Raw genomic sequence first — 19,147 nt, 5'->3', positions numbered from 1 at the left:
GGGAAGACTGGACACGTCCGCCGAGACTGTCCCAACAACAACAATTTAAGAAATGGAGGAACAGGAAGGATGTTGACCATGGGTCAGAGTGAGGCTATTCAAGACCCCTCTGTTGTTACCGGTACGTTTCCCTTAAACCACGCTTATGCATGCATCTTATTTGACACCGGAGCAGAACGAAGTTTCGTAAGCAATAAGTTTAAACACTTATTAAAACAACTCCCCCAAAAGCTAAATGAAGCCTATACGGTGGAAATGGCCAATGGGAAAACCGAGTCCACTGGGGAAATCTACACCAGATGTACCGTAACTCTTAATCAACACGTTTTTCTAATAGACCTAATGCCAGTGTCAATTAGGAGTTTCGATGTGATCATCGGTATGGACTAGTTAAGCCCCCACCATGCCGAAATTATGTGTCATGAGAAGGCCGTTCGTCTTCGCCTTCCAAATCACGAAACCCTAGTAATTTACGGAGACAAATCTAGCATGAGCCTTCGTCTCGTTTCATGTGTCAAGGCACAAAAATATCTACGAAGGAACAATCTGGCGTTCCTGGCTCATGTGGTGGACAAAACCAAGGAGGAGATTAACGTTCGAGACATTCCTGTAGTGTGTGAATTTCCGGATGTGTTTCCTGAAGATCTTCCGGGAGTGCCCCCAGAGAGACAGGTTGAATTTCGAATTGACCTTATCCCAGGAGCAACCCCTCTTGCTAAATCACCCTATCGGTTGGCTCCTGCCGAGATGCAGGAATTATCCAGCCAACTCAGCGAACTTTTGGACAAGGGATTTATTCTACCTAGTTACTCGCCATGGGGAGCTCCGGTGCTCTTTGTCAAAAAGAAAGACGGATCTTTTAGAATGTGTATCGATTACAGAGAATTAAACAAACTCACAATCAAGAACCGCTACCCACTCCCACGAATCGATGACCTATTTGACCAACTCCAAGGGGCTAGTTATTTTTCTAAAATAGATCTACGGTCCGGATACCACCAACTCAAAGTCCGGGAAGAGGATATTCCAAAAACCGCTTTCCGAACTCGCTACGGACATTATGAATTTGTTGTAATGCCCTTCGGTCTAACGAATGCCCCTGCCGCATTTATGGACCTAATGAATCGAATCTGCCGACCGTTTCTTGACAACTTTGTCATTGTTTTTATCGACGACATCCTCGTCTATTCTCGAAGCAAGGAAGAGCATGGCCAACATCTCCGACAAGTCTTAGAAACTCTACGATCGGAAAAACTTCACGCAAAACTTTCCAAGTGTGAGTTCTGGCTGCGGAGCGTGAACTTCCTAGGTCATGTGGTCAGCCAAGATGGAATCCATGTGGATCCCTCTAAGGTCAAAGCTGTAGAAGGTTGGGCAATCCCGACAACGCCCACGGAAATTCGTCAATTCTTGGGATTAGCAGGCTACTATAGGAGGTTCATTCAAAACTTCTCTAAGATCGCCAAGCCACTTACCTCGCTTACGCAAAAGGGCGTACCATTCAAATGGACAGACAAACAAGAAATCGCATTTTGAACCTTGAAGCAAGCTCTCTGTAGCGCACCTGTACTATCTCTGCCTGAAGGAACGGAAGACTTTGTAGTCTACTGTGACGCATCAAATCAGGGTTTAGGTTGCGTTCTCATGCAACGTGGGAGAGTGATAGCCTATGCATCCCGCCAACTAAAGACGCATGAAGTAAACTACACAACCCATAACCTAGAGTTGGGAGCTGTAGTCTTTGCCCTAAAAATTTGGAGGCATTACCTTTACGGTACAAAGTGCACCGTCTTCACAGACCACAAGATCCTCCAACACATCTTAAACCAGAAGGAGTTAAACATGAAGCAACGAAGATGGGTTGAGTTGCTAAACGATTATGAGTGCGAGATTAAGTACCACCCAGGCAAGGCCAACGTGGTAGCTGACGCATTAAGTCGAAAGGAGTACTCCAATCGTTGTACAAGAACTCTCTCGATAACCATTCAGTCACACCTGGCCACTCAACTTGCAGTAGCCCAGTCAGAGGCCATGAAGACGGAAAATAGAGCAAGCGAAGTATTGCGCGGAATGGAAAAGAACCTGGAGGCAAAGGGGAATGGAGTATACTATTTCATGAACCGTATTTGGGTCCCTAAATTTGGAGGGTTTAGAGAAGTTGTCATGAAGGAAGCCCACAAGACGCGATACTCCATTCACCCCGGTTCTGATAAGATGTATTTGGATATTAAACAACACTATTGGTGGCCTAATATGAAGGTGGAAATCGCGACCTACGTCAGTAAGTGCCTTACATGCGCCAAGGTAAAGGTGGAATACCAGAAACCTTCAGGATTGTTGCAGCAACCGGAAATTCCCGAGTGGAAATGGGAGGGGATTTCTATGGATTTCGTTACCAAGCTACCCAAGACGTCGGACGGACTGGATACCATATGGGTAATAATCGATCGACTAACGAAATCTGCCCATTTACTGCCAATCAAGGAATCCTACAAGATGGAGAGACTGACGCGATTATACCTACGAGAAATCGTGAGACTCCATGGAGTGCTAAAATCTATTATCTCGGATAGGGACAGTAGGTTTACGTCCCGATTTTGGCAATCACTCCATAAGGCGATGGGAACAAACCTCGATATGAGCACCGCCTATCATCCACAAACGGATGGTCAAAGCGAGCGAACTATCCAAACGCTCGAAGATATGCTCCGTGCATGCGTGATAGACTTTGGAAAGTCTTGGGATACCCACCTACCCTTAATAGAGTTCTCATACAACAATAGTTACCATTCGAGCATCAAGGTGGCTCCTTTCGAAGCACTTTACGGACGTATATGTAGATCACCGTTATGTTGGGCTGAATTAGGTGACACCCAGCTAGCAAAAATGCATGCGTCAGACAAAGCACTAACGGGACCGGAGATCATCCGTGAAACCACAGAAAAGATCGTTCAAATCAGAGCTCGATTGCAAGCATCGCGTGACCGACAAAAGAGCTACGCTGACAAACGACGAAAGCCATTAGAATTTCAGGTCGGTGATCGAGTACTGTTAAAAGTCTCGCCCTGGAAAGGGGTTATACGTTTCGGAAAACGGGGAAAGCTGAACCCGCGATACATTGGACCTTTCGAAATCGTCGCTCGAATTGGTCCAGTAGCATACAGACTGCAACTACCCGCAGAGCTAAACGGTGTACACCCCGTGTTTCACGTATCTAATCTGAAGAAGTGTCTCTCAGATGAAACACTCATCACTCCTCTTGACAAAATCGAAATCAGTGAGAAACTCCTGTTCGTTGAAGAACCAATCGAAATCATGGACAGGGAGGTGAAGCGTACTAAACAGAGTCGCATCCCGATCGTGAAAGTACGGTGGAACGCAAAGCGTGGGCCAGAATTCACTTGGGAACGCGAAGACCAAATGAAGCAAAAGTACCCTCACCTATTCTAGTTTTCTCAAATCTAGCTTTCAAACAGAATTTCGGGATGAAATTCCCTCTAACGGGGGGATGATGTCACAACTAGAAATTCTATGTCTTGTAATCACTATACTCAATTAAATGTTGAAAATCAAAAACTCAAAAACAAGTATGATGCTTACTCAATGGGAAACTAAACCCCAATTCACTACATCAAACAATTGGAAAACCCTAGAAGTTCTTGTTAAGTCCATTCTGGACTAGAACTTCCTTATTGGATCCAAATGGATCAATAAGCTTCCAATTAGACTATCATGGGCTTAGAACCCTAATTGGGCTCTAATTGGACCCACATCTATTTATTTCAACATTTTGAGCCATGTTGGACCTAGAATGAAATAAATACAAAATTTTGAACCATGATTAACCTAAACTAGCTCAACAAAGTGTAAAAATCATACTATATTTCTTTTGGGACTAAAAACCATCCAACTTAACATCTACATGGGTTAGAACATTAAATCCCAATTTTTTTTTCCTTTCCACTTACAATTCTCGGCCCATAAGCCCAAAACCAAGAAGGAAGAGTGACTTAAGCCTTGCCACCTCACTTATATCCCACATATCTCCATGCATGGACCAACATGCAACTAGGATTGTCAACTCAACTCTCTCTCTTCTCTTCTTCTTGAACTCGGCCAAGAGAAACACCCACACACACACAAAACACTCACAAACTCTCTCTAAAATCACTCAAGGCTTCTTCTTCTTCTCCATCCAAAATCTCGAAATTTAGGAAGCATTCAAGGAAGTTCTTCCACAAAATCATCATCTAAGGTAAGGTTTTTCTTGGATCTATGACTTGTATTCCTTATTTATCAAAAATCTCTTCCTAATCCATGCAAAAATCATGATCTTGCACTCTAGAAACCCCATAAACTCGAAAACTTCATCAAGGAGTGCAAAGGCCAAAAATCACTTCATTTCTTCCATTCTTTCTTCAAAAACCGAATCAACACCCAAGGTGAGTTTCATATCCCCTTATTTTCGGTTTTTATGAGTTTTTGTGGGGGAGAATACAAGCAAAAGTGTAGATCCATCATTATGTGTATGTTGTGGTTGATTTCTATGCTTATATGTATGTTTGGTATGATTTTGATGATAGATCTAGTATGAAATGCTAAAAACCGAGACATATATTTTACTATAGCATAAAATAGACTATCACATGCAAAGTATACTAAGAAAATGGCCAAATGGCTTGACAACACTTAATTTGGGCTAAAAACTCATTTTTTTTGACATAAAATGTTGAAAATACAAAGTTAAAGGGCCTAAAGTGGAATATTTCGAAATCTGATGGGTGAGATGAGTCAAAACAGTTTACACAATGTATTTTCTGAAAATATACTATTTAGAGGGTTAAAAACATAAATTCCAAGCTTATTGGGCTAAATATGACATTTTCGGCCCAATGAGGCCCAATATGCGAAATTTTCTAATTTGGAGGACCAAAACTGCATTTTTCTGTAAAACAGTGGACTATAAGTGTTCCATGTACTTTTCAAAGGTTTAAAATGCTTTTCAAATTTAAAAAGGACCAAAGTTGTAAAAATTTTCCAAATTGGGTCAAAAATGTAAAAGTTGCGAAAAAGAGGGGCTTTAACCGAGAAAATTGAAATTTCAAGGACTTAAACTGTTTTCTATGATAAATATGCTGGAAAATACTTATTTCAATAATTTTTGGTATAAAAATGTCATGAAAATTGATTTAAGGACCAAACCGGAAAGTTTTTAAATAAAGGGGTAAAAAGGATAAATTCTACAATTAAGGAGGGGCTGAAAACAAAAAATCTTCAAGGCTAGTTAATACATGCAATTTGACCAATTGATGGTACCACGCTTGTCGAAGAAATACAATACATTACAATACCAGAAGTCGTTGTTAAACGAATTGGTTCGGTCTCGAACCAATAAAAATCCAAAACCACTAACACGACGACGTTACGACATTACGATTCATAACCAATAACGATGGAGAATTCACTACACATACGAGTGTGCGCAGACGTCTATGCACCATCTTTGGGCCCCAAAAGTGTAAAATCTTGTTCGTTGAGCCTAGCTAGCCCAATGACCTGATCTTAAGGCCCGAAGATCTCTCTCTCTTACGAAGTGTTGGGTTTTACCGATCCGACATAACGTAACAGGACTTTCAATGGCAAACGTGCTGCTGGTCCCCAAGGGTCCTTCAGTGCTGCTAGTAAAGTCGGTAACTCACGATTGCGGGTTGGGCTTCGGGCCCTTCGCAATTACATTTGTCTTGAACGACGCGGGGAAATACCGAGGGTTTCGCACCTTCTCTCCTTCCCTCCGGTCGTGGGACTACACAAGTCCGGGAGGATCGAGTTGTGTGAAGAATTACGAGTGGTGCCTAAGGGATCGCTTGTAAGGTTGTCGATTGGACGTTTTCGTTAACGTACGTCACAACACTTCACCAACCATTGTATTCTCAATGCCTCCGGAGCTCAACGATTCCCTCTAACGAAACGAAACAACGGTATACAAACTAAATAATACAAAGTGATAGGAAAACGTCGGGTTTTCCTAGGGTTTTCAACAATTACAAATTACCGGTTGAATTTTCACAACTCTTACGCCTACATCTATAGAATTCAAACATGCATACTCATGGATCAACACATATTTTTACACTATTCTATTTTTAGAAAATATCGGATTTTCTGATGGGTTTCAAACATTACATTGGATTTCTAACACTACTTATGAACTCACCAACATTTCGTATGTTGACGTTTTTCAAAATACTTGTATTCTCAGGTAACAGATAAGGTGACGGATGATTTATACTCTATGATGTTTGTTGTGGTTTAAGTGATGTTGAATAGTTATTTTGAGAATGTAACATTTGAACAATGTAACGAATGTAAACACTATCGGTTGTATTATTCCAAATGTTGGTGATGTTTTATGTTATGTTTCATGTATATGCATTGTGATGGTATTCAATAAGTCACAATAGCCCTCGGACATTTCCGCCGTCTGGTTCGGGGGTGTGACACAATGTACCTAGGATTTAGCTTCCCACGTTTTCCAAAGCGTATCATGCCCTTCCAGGGTGAGACCTTCAGTAGTACATGATCGCCAATCTGAAATTCCGAGGGTTTACATCTTTTGTCGGCATAACTCTTTTGCCTATCCCTTGAGGATTTCAGTCGTTCTCGTATTTGCACGATCTTTCAGTAGTTTCTCTGATGGTCTCCGGACCAGTGAGGGTGCTATCAGGGACTAAACCTTTTGCTAATTGTGTGTCGCCCACTTCCGTACAGCACAGAGGTGATCTGCACTTACGGCCGTAAAGGGCTTCAAATGGAGAAGTCTTGATACTAGTATGATAACTATTGTTATAAGAGAACTCGACCAAAGGTAAGTGAACATCCCATGCCTTACCAAAGTCGATTACACATGCTCGCAACATGTCTTCCAAGGTTTGGATTGTACTCTCACTCTGTCCGTCAGTTTGGGGGTGATAGGCTGTACTCATGTCCAATCTTGTTCCCATGGATTTTTGCAATGATTGCCAGAATCTGGAAGTGAATCTGCTGTCTCTGTCCGAGATGATAGACATGGGCACTCCATGGAGTCGTACGATCTCTCGGATGTAGGTTCTCGATAGCTTTTCCATTTTATCAGTTTCCTTGATTAGTAAGAAATGAGCGGACTTGGTTAATCTATCGACGATTACCCAAATAGTATCTTGGCCACCCTGAATTTTGGGCAGTTTCGTTATGAAGTCCATGGAAATCTGCTCCCATTTTCACTCAGGTATTTCAGGTTGTTGGAGTAGCCCTGAGGGTTTCTGGTGTTCTATTTTTATCTTGGCGCAAGTCAAACACTTGCTCACATAGGTAGCAATCTGCGCTTTCATGTTTGGTCACCAGTAGAGTTGCTTGAGATCTTGATACATCTTGTCTGACCCGGGGTGTACGGAGTATGGAGTCTTATGTGCCTCGCTCATAACTACCTCTCTGAATCCACCAAACTTGGGTGTCCATATTCGGTTCATGAGGTAGCGTGCTCCATCACTCTTGATTTCTAAGTTCTTGTCCATTCCCTTAAGGGTCTCACCTGTCACGTTTTCGGGTTTCAAGGCCTCTATTTGAGCTTCCTTGACTTGTGCTGACAGGTGTGAATGGATCGACATGGCTAATGACTTCACTCTTCGGCCAGAGTACTCCTTACAACTAAGGGCATCTGCCATGACATTTGCCTTTCCCGGATGATAGCGAATCTCACAGTCGTAGTCGTTGAGCAATTCGACCCAACGTCGCTGTCTCATGTTTAAATCTTTCTGGTCGAAGATGTGTTGGAGGCTCTTGTGGTCTGTAAAGATAGTGCACTTGGTACCATATAGGTAGTGTCTCCAGATTTTAAGAGCGAAGACCACCGCCCCAAGTTCTAAGTCATGAGTGGTGTAGTTGACCTCATGTGTTTTCAGTTGTCGTGAGGCATATGCAATAACTTTTCCCCTCTGCATTAGCACACAGCCCAGCCCTTGCTTCGAAGCGTCGCAATCCACCACAAAATCTTTGGTCCCCTCTGGAAGAGAAAGGATGGGTGCACTGCAAAGGGCCTGTTTCAAAGTCTGAAATGCAGCATCTTGCTTTTCTCCCCAGTTGTAGGTCACACCTTTCTGGGTTAAAGCGATAAGAGGCTTTGTGATGCTGGAGAAATTCTGAATGAACCTTTGATAATAACCAGCAAGACCTAGAAATTGGCGAATTTCTGTTGGTGTAGTTGGTGCAGACCAGTTTTTGATAGCCTTGATTTTTGATGGATCCACGTGGATTCCTTCCTTGCTGACCACGTGACCGAGGAAGTTCACCTTTCTAATCCAAAACTCACATTTTGAGAATTTTGCATAGAGTCTCTCAGTCCGTAACGTCTCTAAGACTTGCCTCAGATTTTGACTATGCTCTTGTTTATTCTTTGAATAAATGAATATCTCGTCTATGAATACTATCACAAATTTATCCAAGAATGGACGACATACCCGATTCATTAGATCCATGAATACGGCTGGGGCATTGGTTAGTCCGAACGGCATCACTACGAACTCGTAATGTCCGTATCTCATTCAGAAGGCCGTCTTGGGAACATCACTCTCTAGGACTCGCAGCTGGTGATATCCCGACCTCAGATCGATCTTGGAGAAGTAGTTGGCTCCTTGGAGTTGGTCGAATAAGTCATCGATTCGGGGTAGGGGGTATCGGTTCTTGATGGTAAGTTTGTTGAGTTCTCGGTAGTCGATGCACATTCTGAATGATCCATCCTTCTTTTTCACGAACAACACGGGTGCTCCCCATGGTGAGAAGCTCGGCCTGATGAATCCTTTTCTAAGTAGCTCATTAAGTTGGCTGGATAGCTCTTGCATCTCTGCCGGGGCTAATCGATATGGTGCTTTGGCTACTGGGGTAGCTCCGGGAACCAGATCGATTCTGAACTCGACTTGTCTCGTGGGAGGTATTTCCGGAAGGTCCTCGGGAAAAACATCAGGAAAATCGCATACGTCAGGCACATTCTTGACATCCTAGACTTCACGTTTCACATCTACAACATGTGCCAAAAACGCGTGACACTCCTTGCGTAGGCATTTCTGATCTTGGATACTTGAGATGATATGAAGAGTGGTACTGGGTTTGTCGCCCAAGACAATGAAAGTTTCGCCGGTTGGCAGATTAAGGCGAACGACCTTATCGTAACATAAAATGTCCGCATGATGAGAACTCAGCCAATCCATGCCAACGATGACATCGAAAATCTTAATCGAGACTGGCATGAGGCTGATTGAAAAGGGATTATCGTTTAAAGTTAGGGTGCAGTTTAAGTATATCTCCTTAGTGCCTTCGCTTTCTCGTTGGCCATTTCTACTATGAATGGTTCACTTAATGATTGTGGTGTTGATTTTAGCAGGCCTTTAAAGTCGTGACTCACAAAACTCCTTTCCGCTCCACTATCAAACAAAATGCATGCATACGAGTTATCGAGAAGAAACGTACCCATAACAACGGTAGGGTCCGCAATGGCTTCATTTTGTCCCATTGCGAAAACTCGGCCCCTTCCGCCGGTATTCCGGTTGTTTGCCTTTGGGCAGTCCCTGCGGTAGTGCCCCGTGTCTCCGCACTCAAAGCAGGCACGACTTACTCCGGTATTAGCAGTGGGGGCGGATGGTTGGGTTGGCACTTTGCAATAGCGGGCTGTATGTCCCTTCTTATTGCACCTGGTGCATTGAAGATCATGGCAAGGACCGTGGTGGTGGAATTTGCATTGGTTGCACTTAGGAAGTTTCCCATTATATGAGCTTGTGGGGGCAGGGTTGGCAGGTACAGTCATAGCGTGGGTCGCTACTACTTGTTGTTTCTTGGGGTTCTCCTGGAGGGTTTGTCCCCTCCTCTTGTTCCAAGGCCTACTCTGGCCCTGAGCCTCCTTAGATGGATTTGCGGTTGCTGCAATGGTACCCTGTTTTACTCCGTGGTCGATGAGTCGCTGAGCCAGGCGTTTAGTGTTGTTGTAGGTAATAGGGTTGGAAGCTAGGACATGCCCTTGAATCTGGGGTGACAACCCCCAAATATACCTTTCAACCTTCTTGGATTCTGGGTTGACCATGGTAGGGCACAATGCAGCGAGGTCGTTGAACCTAGCTGTGTAGGCGACTAGGTCAGACCCAGTCATTTTCAGATTCCAGAGCTCCTGCTCAAGCTTTTGCACTTCGCCCCTTGGACAGTATTCTTCCAGTAGTAGAACCTTCAGATCGTCCCAACTCATGGCGTTGGCGACAGTGAGCGTCACCGAATTCACATGGCTTTTCCACCAAGTGAGGGCTCGATCTATGAAGGTGCAAGCAGCAAATTTAACCTTGCTTGTTTCTTGGCATGAGCAGATCTCGAAAACTATTTCGATCTTTTCGAACCATTGCATTAGCGCAATGACTCCTCCAATTCCATTAAAAGTTTTTGGCTTGGTGTTAGAGAACTCCTTGTAAGTACATTCTCTTACTTGACCACGACCAGTGCCATGATTTGAATGATTCGTGCTGCTACCTGCCTCTCCATTTCCGTTGGAGTTTATTTGCGAGAGGGCTGCAGTTACTGTTGCTGTCATAGTAGCCTAGACCATGGCTGGATCATAAGTTGGTCGTGGAGGTGGTGGTGGTGCCGTGCCCGGTCTGGGCCTTAGGTTTGGACGAGGAGGCATCGCACTGCCAAAAGAAAATGAAAGATTTATAAGTTTTGGTAGTTCAGAGTTGAATGATATTGAGTTAAATTTTAATAGTTTAATAAATTGGGTTTGACCAACACAGGGTTTTGAGCTTGAAAATAAAGTTTGAATAGATGTACTTATGAATTGAACGAACTACACATAATTAAAACAAGAAAGGGATATGCCCTTATATATATTAAACATATAGTTGTGTTACATCGGGGTCTAGACAAAAGTTTTTGACCTTTCTAAAGGTCTCCGATACAGAAAATTTTTAAAAAAATAATACTTTTATCCGAAGTCCTAATTTATAACAAAAATTGAGAGTCGGGCAAGTACTACTTGCAGCGTGGTTTGCGCTTGGAGCTTGACTCTGTGTCTGACTGCTTTGACTCCATGTGGCGCCTATCAAACGCCGCTGGTTGTTCGCTCAATTCTGCGAAGGCTGCATTTGCTTGTGCTTGGAATGCTTCGACGCGAAGGTGGATGTCGTTCTGCAACATCTCTAGGCGGTTGATATCGGCCGTGTGGATTTGTACTTCCACGTTGACCTCTCGGATTCGGTTGGCTTGCACTCCGGATTGATAGCACTGGTTGGTGAGTTTTCCAACCATGATCGGAAGTGCTCGGTCTGCTGATCCCCCGCCTCTGACATCATAGAAGTCTCGGCACATGCCGTAGGGAGGGCGTAAGCTTTGTTGTTGGCTCCAATGGTGGAGGTGACTTCCCCACACAGGAGTGGGTCCTTGGAAGTTCACGTGGACGGGAGGTTGTGGGATTGGTAGATTGATAATTTCTGGCTCCGAATCTGTGCCAGAGTCATCTCCTTCCTCCAACTCTATAGGCACTTCGTCTTCTTCAGGATCTTCTTCGATCCATCCTCCATTACCTTGGTTAGGGTAGTAGGGGTCATTGGGGTGATGGAATCCCGCCATTGAGTCTGTACGAGAATAGGGTTAAGAATTTACTATAAGCTAGATCACATGAAACTTACCCTTAAGTTTAATGGTTGATGACAACACAAAACTCCCTTAGTATTATGTAATGATGTGCTTTTGGTAAGTTTTAAAATTGTTGTCCACTGCAGACACTCCTTGGCATACGTTAGTCGTCTCTCGGACAAATATAGTTGATCAGACTATATTCTTCCCAGTTCCGATTACATGTCCCAAGGCGTACCTGCACTGCACAACTTATTTATAATAGTTCTAAATTTATTCGTTATGAACTGTTATTAGTATGAAATGAGTGCATGCTTACCTAAAAACTAAATATACTTAATTTTAAAAGTATGACTCTTCTCAGAGTGTTTTTGCCAAGTTGAGTTTATAGTTGTATACCAAAAAGAAATGGTTTTGATATACTTAATTCCCTATAAACAAAGCTCTGATACCAATCTGTCACACCCCCAAACCAGAACGTCGGAAACATTCGGGGGCGGAGGACGTCATATTCAGTATCATAACAGTTCATAGAAAGGAAAGTACACACCACCATACATATATAAAGGTTTTAAAATTGTTTACATAATTGTATTCATTACATGTTCAAAAGATAAATACATAAACATCTTTCAAAAGAAGTAATTAACGCCAGCGTGTTAATCCCAAAAGTTGATTTCCAAACCTGCTTAGCGGTTCCCTGAGAATACAATTTATTTCAAAGATAAAGTGTCAACAATTAAGTTGGTGAGTTCGTAAGTGGTTTAGAAAAATTGAATGCCATTCCAAAATGGGTGTATGTTTTCCAAGAAAATCCCTTATTTTCTTATAAAAGTATGAAATGCATGAGAGTATTTGTGTTTGAAAAATGTAGATAGTTGAACCAAGAAAATCCCTTATTTTCCTAATAGTTGTTTAATGTCCAAGACTAAAAATTGGAAGCAAGCCACATGCTTTTAAACATAGATCTATATAATAAATCTATCATAGGATTTCCGTTTGTTAGATAAAGAATAGTTTTAATAACTACTCGTTCATCAATCAGAAGTACTATAATAATTGTGTATCCGACGAGTTTTATAGCCATACTAAACATAAAATGCCTGTAGCGACGTTCTTCAGGCGTCGCAGCGTTATGACAACTGTCACCCCAAAGGACGGACTGTAGCTAACAATCATGGCGCGGGATCATGACTTCCCGTATAGATCTATACACATTTGACACGTTCTCCTAACGGGAGACTCTGGTTATAGACAGGACTTGCAGCATTACTTTCTAATAAGAAAGTAGTGTTTAAAGATATACACGTCTCATGGATTCTCAACTAAGTCTGTATTAAAGTGATAGTTTTGTATGCAAAGTTTATCCTTTTTCACAATGTTTGACAAAGCATAAATCATAAGCTGTTAGAATGTATAAAACGACTTAGAAACGAAAGGTACTTTGAAATCACTATATACTTTGTATAAGTCTAATGCACACAAAGTATGACAAGAGTTTTCCATAGTAGTAAGGAATTCCAAGTGATTTATTCGATAAAACAAGTGAAGTGAAACTTTATAAAATACACGATAATAACCGTATGTTTACTTGTATTCCCCCCCTTAAAGAGTATAAAGCATTTAAAATGTATTTAAAGTGTGTTTGAAAGGGGTATGAACTCACTTGATAGTTTGAAGAAGGTGTGACGAAAATCGAGTGGAACTTTGGCTTGAAAAAGTGGATTTTCTCGGGATTTCACGGGAGTAAAATCGACCTTCGGGACTTGCACAAAATGACCAGGGCTTCGGGGTAGTGCGAGCACGGAAAACGAGGCAAAACGCAAGAAAAGTGAGAGAGAATGAGCAATTTTGCCGGGAACCCTCGCATCCCTTTTATAGGAGGCTGGAATCGCCTCAGTACGCGGGGCGTACACGTACGTCACGCATGACCGAGTCCTCGACTGCCTCGGACTTCCGATGGGACCGGGGGGGGGGGGGGGGTAGGCTCGTATAGGGGCGACGTGGACGATCCGAGGCCAAGGCCTTGAGTACGCTGGGCGTACTTACGTGACTCAGACTTCGGATAATACCGAAGTTTTCAATAAAAATATATATTAATTATTTATCAAACTTCAAAACTTCATATCTCCTTCATACGAACTCCGTTTTCGACGTTGTTTATATTCACGCGTAGGTGACACTAAGATCTACAACTTTCGTTTAGATTCCGTCAGCAAATTCCGAAATTATTTTTATTATTTATTTATTAAAATGACGTGATTAAGGAATTTCTTTAAAAATTCATAACTTTTTCATACGATGTCCGATTTGAGCGTTCTTTTTATGCACGTTTGTAGTTTAATGATATCTATGACTTTCATTTAGACACCTAAGGTCAAAAAATGTTTTATTGAAACTTTGCGTTTTTACGTAACTTCGTATCGCCGGTTTTTGTCGGAAAACTTAGAATGATCATAACTTCTTCGTTATAACTCGGATTTTTGTGTTATTTATACGTTTGGAAACCTTAAGACGATATTTACCACATAGCGTACTCCAAACAGAGCTTTGGAATACTGCATTTTTCGATGATATTCTAATCCCTTTTTCAAAGAGGTTACAATACTCGATCTTTAATGACATGAAATAACGGGTTGTTACACTGATGATCTTGATTTGTTGTCTTCTTGGGATCCAGATAATGCTAAATTCCTTATTCTTATTTTGCAGTGCTTTTATCTGACTTCGATTTGTTGTTGTCTTCTTTTGTTCATTTAGGTGTGCCAGTTGGCCAAAATATGGCTCGGGTGTCGGCTTGGTCTATTGTTGTTGATCGATTCCGTTCTAGATTGTCGGGTTGAAAGGAGAAATGTCTTTCTTCTGGAGGCCATCTTACTTTGATCAAATCAGTTCTAGGAAGTTTGGGTAGGTATTTGATGTCTATCTTCATGGCCCCAATTTTTCTCCTTAATTCGTTGAAGGCTCTTCGGTCTAGATTCTTTTGGGGTGTAGATTTGGAGGACACATATATGCATTGGGTTCATTAGGATAGTGTTTTAGCCGACAAAAAAAGGGTGGTCTTAGAATTGGAAGTCTGTTTTCTTTTAAGCGGTCCTTGCTCTTTCGTTGGCATTAGAGATTCTTTCATAACACTGATTTGACTTGGGTAAGGGTTGTGAAAGCCTTGCATGGTGTTGATGGGGGTTGTTCTTCTTTGTTGTTGAGAAGAGGGTGGGCAGGTCCTTGGAGTGGGATTATTAGGATGTTAGTGTAGCTCAGAGACCATGGTATTGATTTGCATTCTTTTTGTTCGATCAGGGTTGGAGATGGGAATAAGGTTTCTTTTTAGCATTATGTTTGGAAGGGTGATCGGCCTATGGCAGTGGCTTTTCCTAGGATTTTTGTGCTGGATGTCCATCGTTCTTTCTCGGTTCGAGATAAGGTTTTGGTTGGTTGGTGTACTGATTCTCTCAGGTGGGTTCCTAGGGGTGGCATTGAGCAGACCCAATGGGATGATTTTATTTATTTGATGCATGATGTCCAGCTCGAGTCTATTCTTGATCGGTTGGGGTGGTCTATTGATGCTTTTGATTCCTTTTCGATTTCTTCAACTAGATTCTTTATTGATAGCGATATGCTGTATATAGGTGGTTGTGAGACTAGATGGAACAATTGAGTTCCTATCAAGTTAAACATCTTTATTTGGAGGCTGAGGTTACATAGTATTCCCAACAGAAAGAGACTTTCTCATCGAGGAGTTACGGTGACTTCCATTATGTGCCCTATTTTTTCCATAATGGTTGAGTCCATTGATCATCTTTTTGCAAGTTGTAGTCAACTGATTGATATTTGGTCTCAGGTTGCTATTTGGTGGGGTGTTCAGATTCTTCTTCGGTTATCCGTTGATTCCATTCATTCTTGATTAGAGTCGATTGTTTTGATAGGCGGTCAAAGAAAAACTTTTAATGTGGTGGTTCTGACCAGTTTATGGTGTTTACAAAATTTTCGTAATGCTAGTATTTTTGGAATGACTTTGTCTCCGAAACCCATTATTTTTGATGAAGTGGTTGAAATGTCTTTCTTTTGGCTTTTCAATAGGTGTTGCAAAACTAAGAGATGGTGGACTTCTTGGTTACATAACGGCATAACCTGGTTTTTGTAATGATTCTTTTTCTAGCTTCTTGCTAGTTTTTTTTTTTTTTTTTAAATAAAATTTCTGCCGTTCAAATGATAATAATAATAATAATTAGAATAAACCAGTAATTGTATATGTACTTCCTCTTCGCATGCTAAAATGGATTAGTGTGAGAGACTAAAATTGTTATTAAACCATGTAATAATGACTAAATTTGCAAACATAAATTTTATGGGACCCAACATGTTATATTAATCAGTACAATTACACCTAACCCAAGACCTTATGAATTTAATTTATTGAGGTTTTGTATGGGCTTAGGCTATTTAGAGGATGTTTAAGATTTAATTTTGAAGTTAAATAAGACTTTGATTCAAAATGATGTATTGATTTCTGAAGATGAGAAAATAAGATTTTAAAAAATATTTGGATTAACTTTATAAAAGTCAATAAATTAATAAGTTAATAAGTTAAAAATATTTGGTTGAGTATATTTAATCTATTTTGTAAACTTATTAGGTTATAAGTTGTTTCAAAAAATCAAAAATTATTAAAAATTATGACAGTTTACATCTATTTTTCAAAAACTAAACAAAAAATTGTTTTAAAGTGTCTTTGTCGATACCCAAACAACTTTTTAATTTATTATTTTTAAGAAGTGAATAAGTTAAAAATTATTTTTTGATAAACGGGAACACCGCTTAAAAAAGACGATGCGGGGTTTGGTAATAAGGTAGTAACGGAAACTTATTCTATTTAAGTCTCGAGATGCCAACTTAGTAGGTCAATTATCCACTTGCACTCCACCTCAACAATACCCCCCCCCCCCCCCCCCCCCCCCCCCCCCCCCCGTAATGGGATATTTTTCAAAATCAATTATAAATGCACGATTTTGGATTTTATTGTTAAAAAATAATCATAGATTAATTGTAAATAATATTAGAATATAGGGATAAGATTTGAATTTCCATATAAAAATATATGTAATGGTGGAAACTAATTTCAGTTATACCGACAAGAAAAATAGTACACATCACAAAAAAAAAAAAGTACACGACCACGAGTCGTTTCAAGGAGCTTTTCAGAATTTAAAAACATAACAAGAAACTCAAGATACGAAAAGATAAGTAACTTGAATGAAATGATAGTTTATTACTATAAAACACCAATGACGATATTACATTACATTCATAATTTATAACACCGCATACAAACAGAAGAATTTTGGACCACGTATAACATTTTACATCATCATCTCACCCACCTGGCATCAACCCAAAAGGATCCATCGATGCTGTTATTGTCACACTTTTACACAAACCAAGAATACAAAAAGAAACAAATACAATTATTTATGAGCAAATTAAAACCTGCAAAATACACCATGCTTTCTTCTCTTTCTATCTTTCTGGAATGTTGAATCATTCATCGATCTTTTATCTCCCTCACTTGCAAAGAGATACGAGAACGCGACGAGGTGGCGTTATGAGTGGCTTGCGGCTGTGAAGAACCATCAAATTATTAACAAGCATAACATCACCTTTCTTCCATGGTATTGCAACACACTCTTCATCCAGAATTCTCAAACAATCTGCCATGGCTTCATCCGACAGAGGTTCACCATTTCCAATCTCAATAGCTCTATTCGGATCATAGAGTTCAGGATTCGCAGGGCCTCCATAACTATTCGCCAGACTATTGAACCATGTTTTCCGTTGACTTCCCTTGTCAAACTTCACCGCCGGCACCGGACCAGTTATGGTTCTTACCGCATTATTCTCAAGCCATTCCAACTTTGTTCCTTGCTTCTCCGCCCTATAATGGATCAACATCAACATAAATATACAAACTTAAGTTGGGTCTCTTAGTTATTATAATGGTTAATGGAGTGAAATGCGTACCTTTCTTCTGCGACTTTCTTGTCGGTGGTCATGTACGCCGACTTCCACCCGCTGCCGGTGAAGGATGATTGTTGATTATCATCGGTCATTATTTTTGTATAAGTCACTCCATACTCCTCTAATTTTGCGACGAACTCTGGGTGCTTCTCTTTCATCTTGTCATAAATGATATGGCTCAAAACTATTGGAGTTTCTCCTCCGGCTAGTGGTGCTTCTTCACAAAAGAAAAATAACTTCGAGGGGTAGTCTGGAACCTGTTTGAAGTTAAAGATAAATTAAGCTCAAGATTAGTAACGAATCTAGAAGCTTTAAAGTTTAATCATTATGACTGTGTATCATGCATGAATGGATCAGTGGATCACATCTTGTTTGTGGATCATGATACTACAAATCTAAGAAACTGAGAATTAATGAATGAAGTTGGATGGATAAGGAAGTTACATAGGCCATTTCGTGGTGGAATGGAATAGTCTTATCTTGAGGAGCTTCGTTTGTGGTGTAAACTCGGCCGAGAACTTGGGTTCTAGGGGCTCTTCCACCGACATAGAAAGCTTCAGGGAATCCGAAAGCCTCGACGATGTCATTGAAGTCGGAAGTGGAGGTAACAGGGAAGCCTCGGAAGAGGATAGCGCCTCTTTTCTGGAGAAGAGACTCCAGCCATGGCTTGTGAGCTTTAATGGCTTCTTCAAACCCACTGAGTTTTGCTTTTGTAGTAAAATCAGTGTTGGAGATTGGGGTTAACACCGCCGGGAAGAGAGCGCCATCGCCGTCGGGTTTTTGCTGAGGTAATTCTATTTCTCTGAAGAATTTGCCGGAGCCCATTTTGATTGTGTATTGTGTGTTGTGATTGTGGAGTGGGATACCTGGCATGCATCGTACATTGGGGTTTATATAGGGATGATCATGAAATTTACGCGTGTGATGTTTAAGGAATGAACATGTTTTTAATTAGCTAATAATATAGAATATCATGATCTCCCTATTTTTATTTATTTAACTTAATAATTATAATTTTATATATAACTAATCAATAACTATTATTTTATATATAATTAAAAAAACATAACTAATAATATAGAACATCATCAACCTCCCGATTTTAATAAAAAAAGTATATTTTTTTTTGTTTGTCATACTACATGTAAATCTATTGATTATTCATTTTAAAATTTAAAATTTAAATTTCTATTTTAATTATATTTAATTAATAACATTAAAATAAAATTTTAAATAAAATTAATACAGATTATACTGTGATATACTTTCATGTATTTATTTAAATTAAAGATTATAATTTTATATATAACTAAAAAATATCTCTTAATTAATAATTTATTTAAAATAATTAATTAATAAATTTAAGTTTTTACTATAAAATTTTATTTAGTTTTATAGCCGTAGTTCTCACACGTTATAAAATAATTTCATATATAGTCACTTACTAATTACAAATGTTCCTTACTATAAAAACCTTAAACAATTTAATTAT

The 19,147-nt window shown here is 40.3% G+C and overlaps 1 protein-coding gene across 1 annotated transcript; it reads right to left on the bottom strand.

Moving 5' to 3' along the window:
- Positions 1-16,967: 16,967 nt before the first annotated feature.
- LOC145042884 (clavaminate synthase-like protein At3g21360) lies at positions 16,968-18,537 on the bottom strand. The gene is made up of 3 exons (XM_078991395.1): positions 18,100-18,537; positions 17,659-17,912; positions 16,968-17,572 (listed from the first exon to the last, which is right to left on the bottom strand). Exons 1-3 carry the CDS (start codon positions 18,526-18,528, stop codon positions 17,203-17,205), a joined length of 1,053 nt encoding a protein of 350 aa, XP_078847521.1. The 5' UTR covers positions 18,529-18,537; the 3' UTR covers positions 16,968-17,202.
- Positions 18,538-19,147: the final 610 nt, after the last annotated feature.

The sequence above is a fragment of the Lactuca saligna genome, chromosome 4 (assembly GCF_052625555.1).
Source record: "Lactuca saligna cultivar CGN05327 chromosome 4, ASM5262555v1, whole genome shotgun sequence".
NCBI lineage: Eukaryota > Viridiplantae > Streptophyta > Magnoliopsida > Asterales > Asteraceae > Lactuca > Lactuca saligna.
The sequence above is the reverse complement of the archived record's forward strand: the minus strand, read 5'-3'. Positions and strand labels throughout refer to the sequence as shown.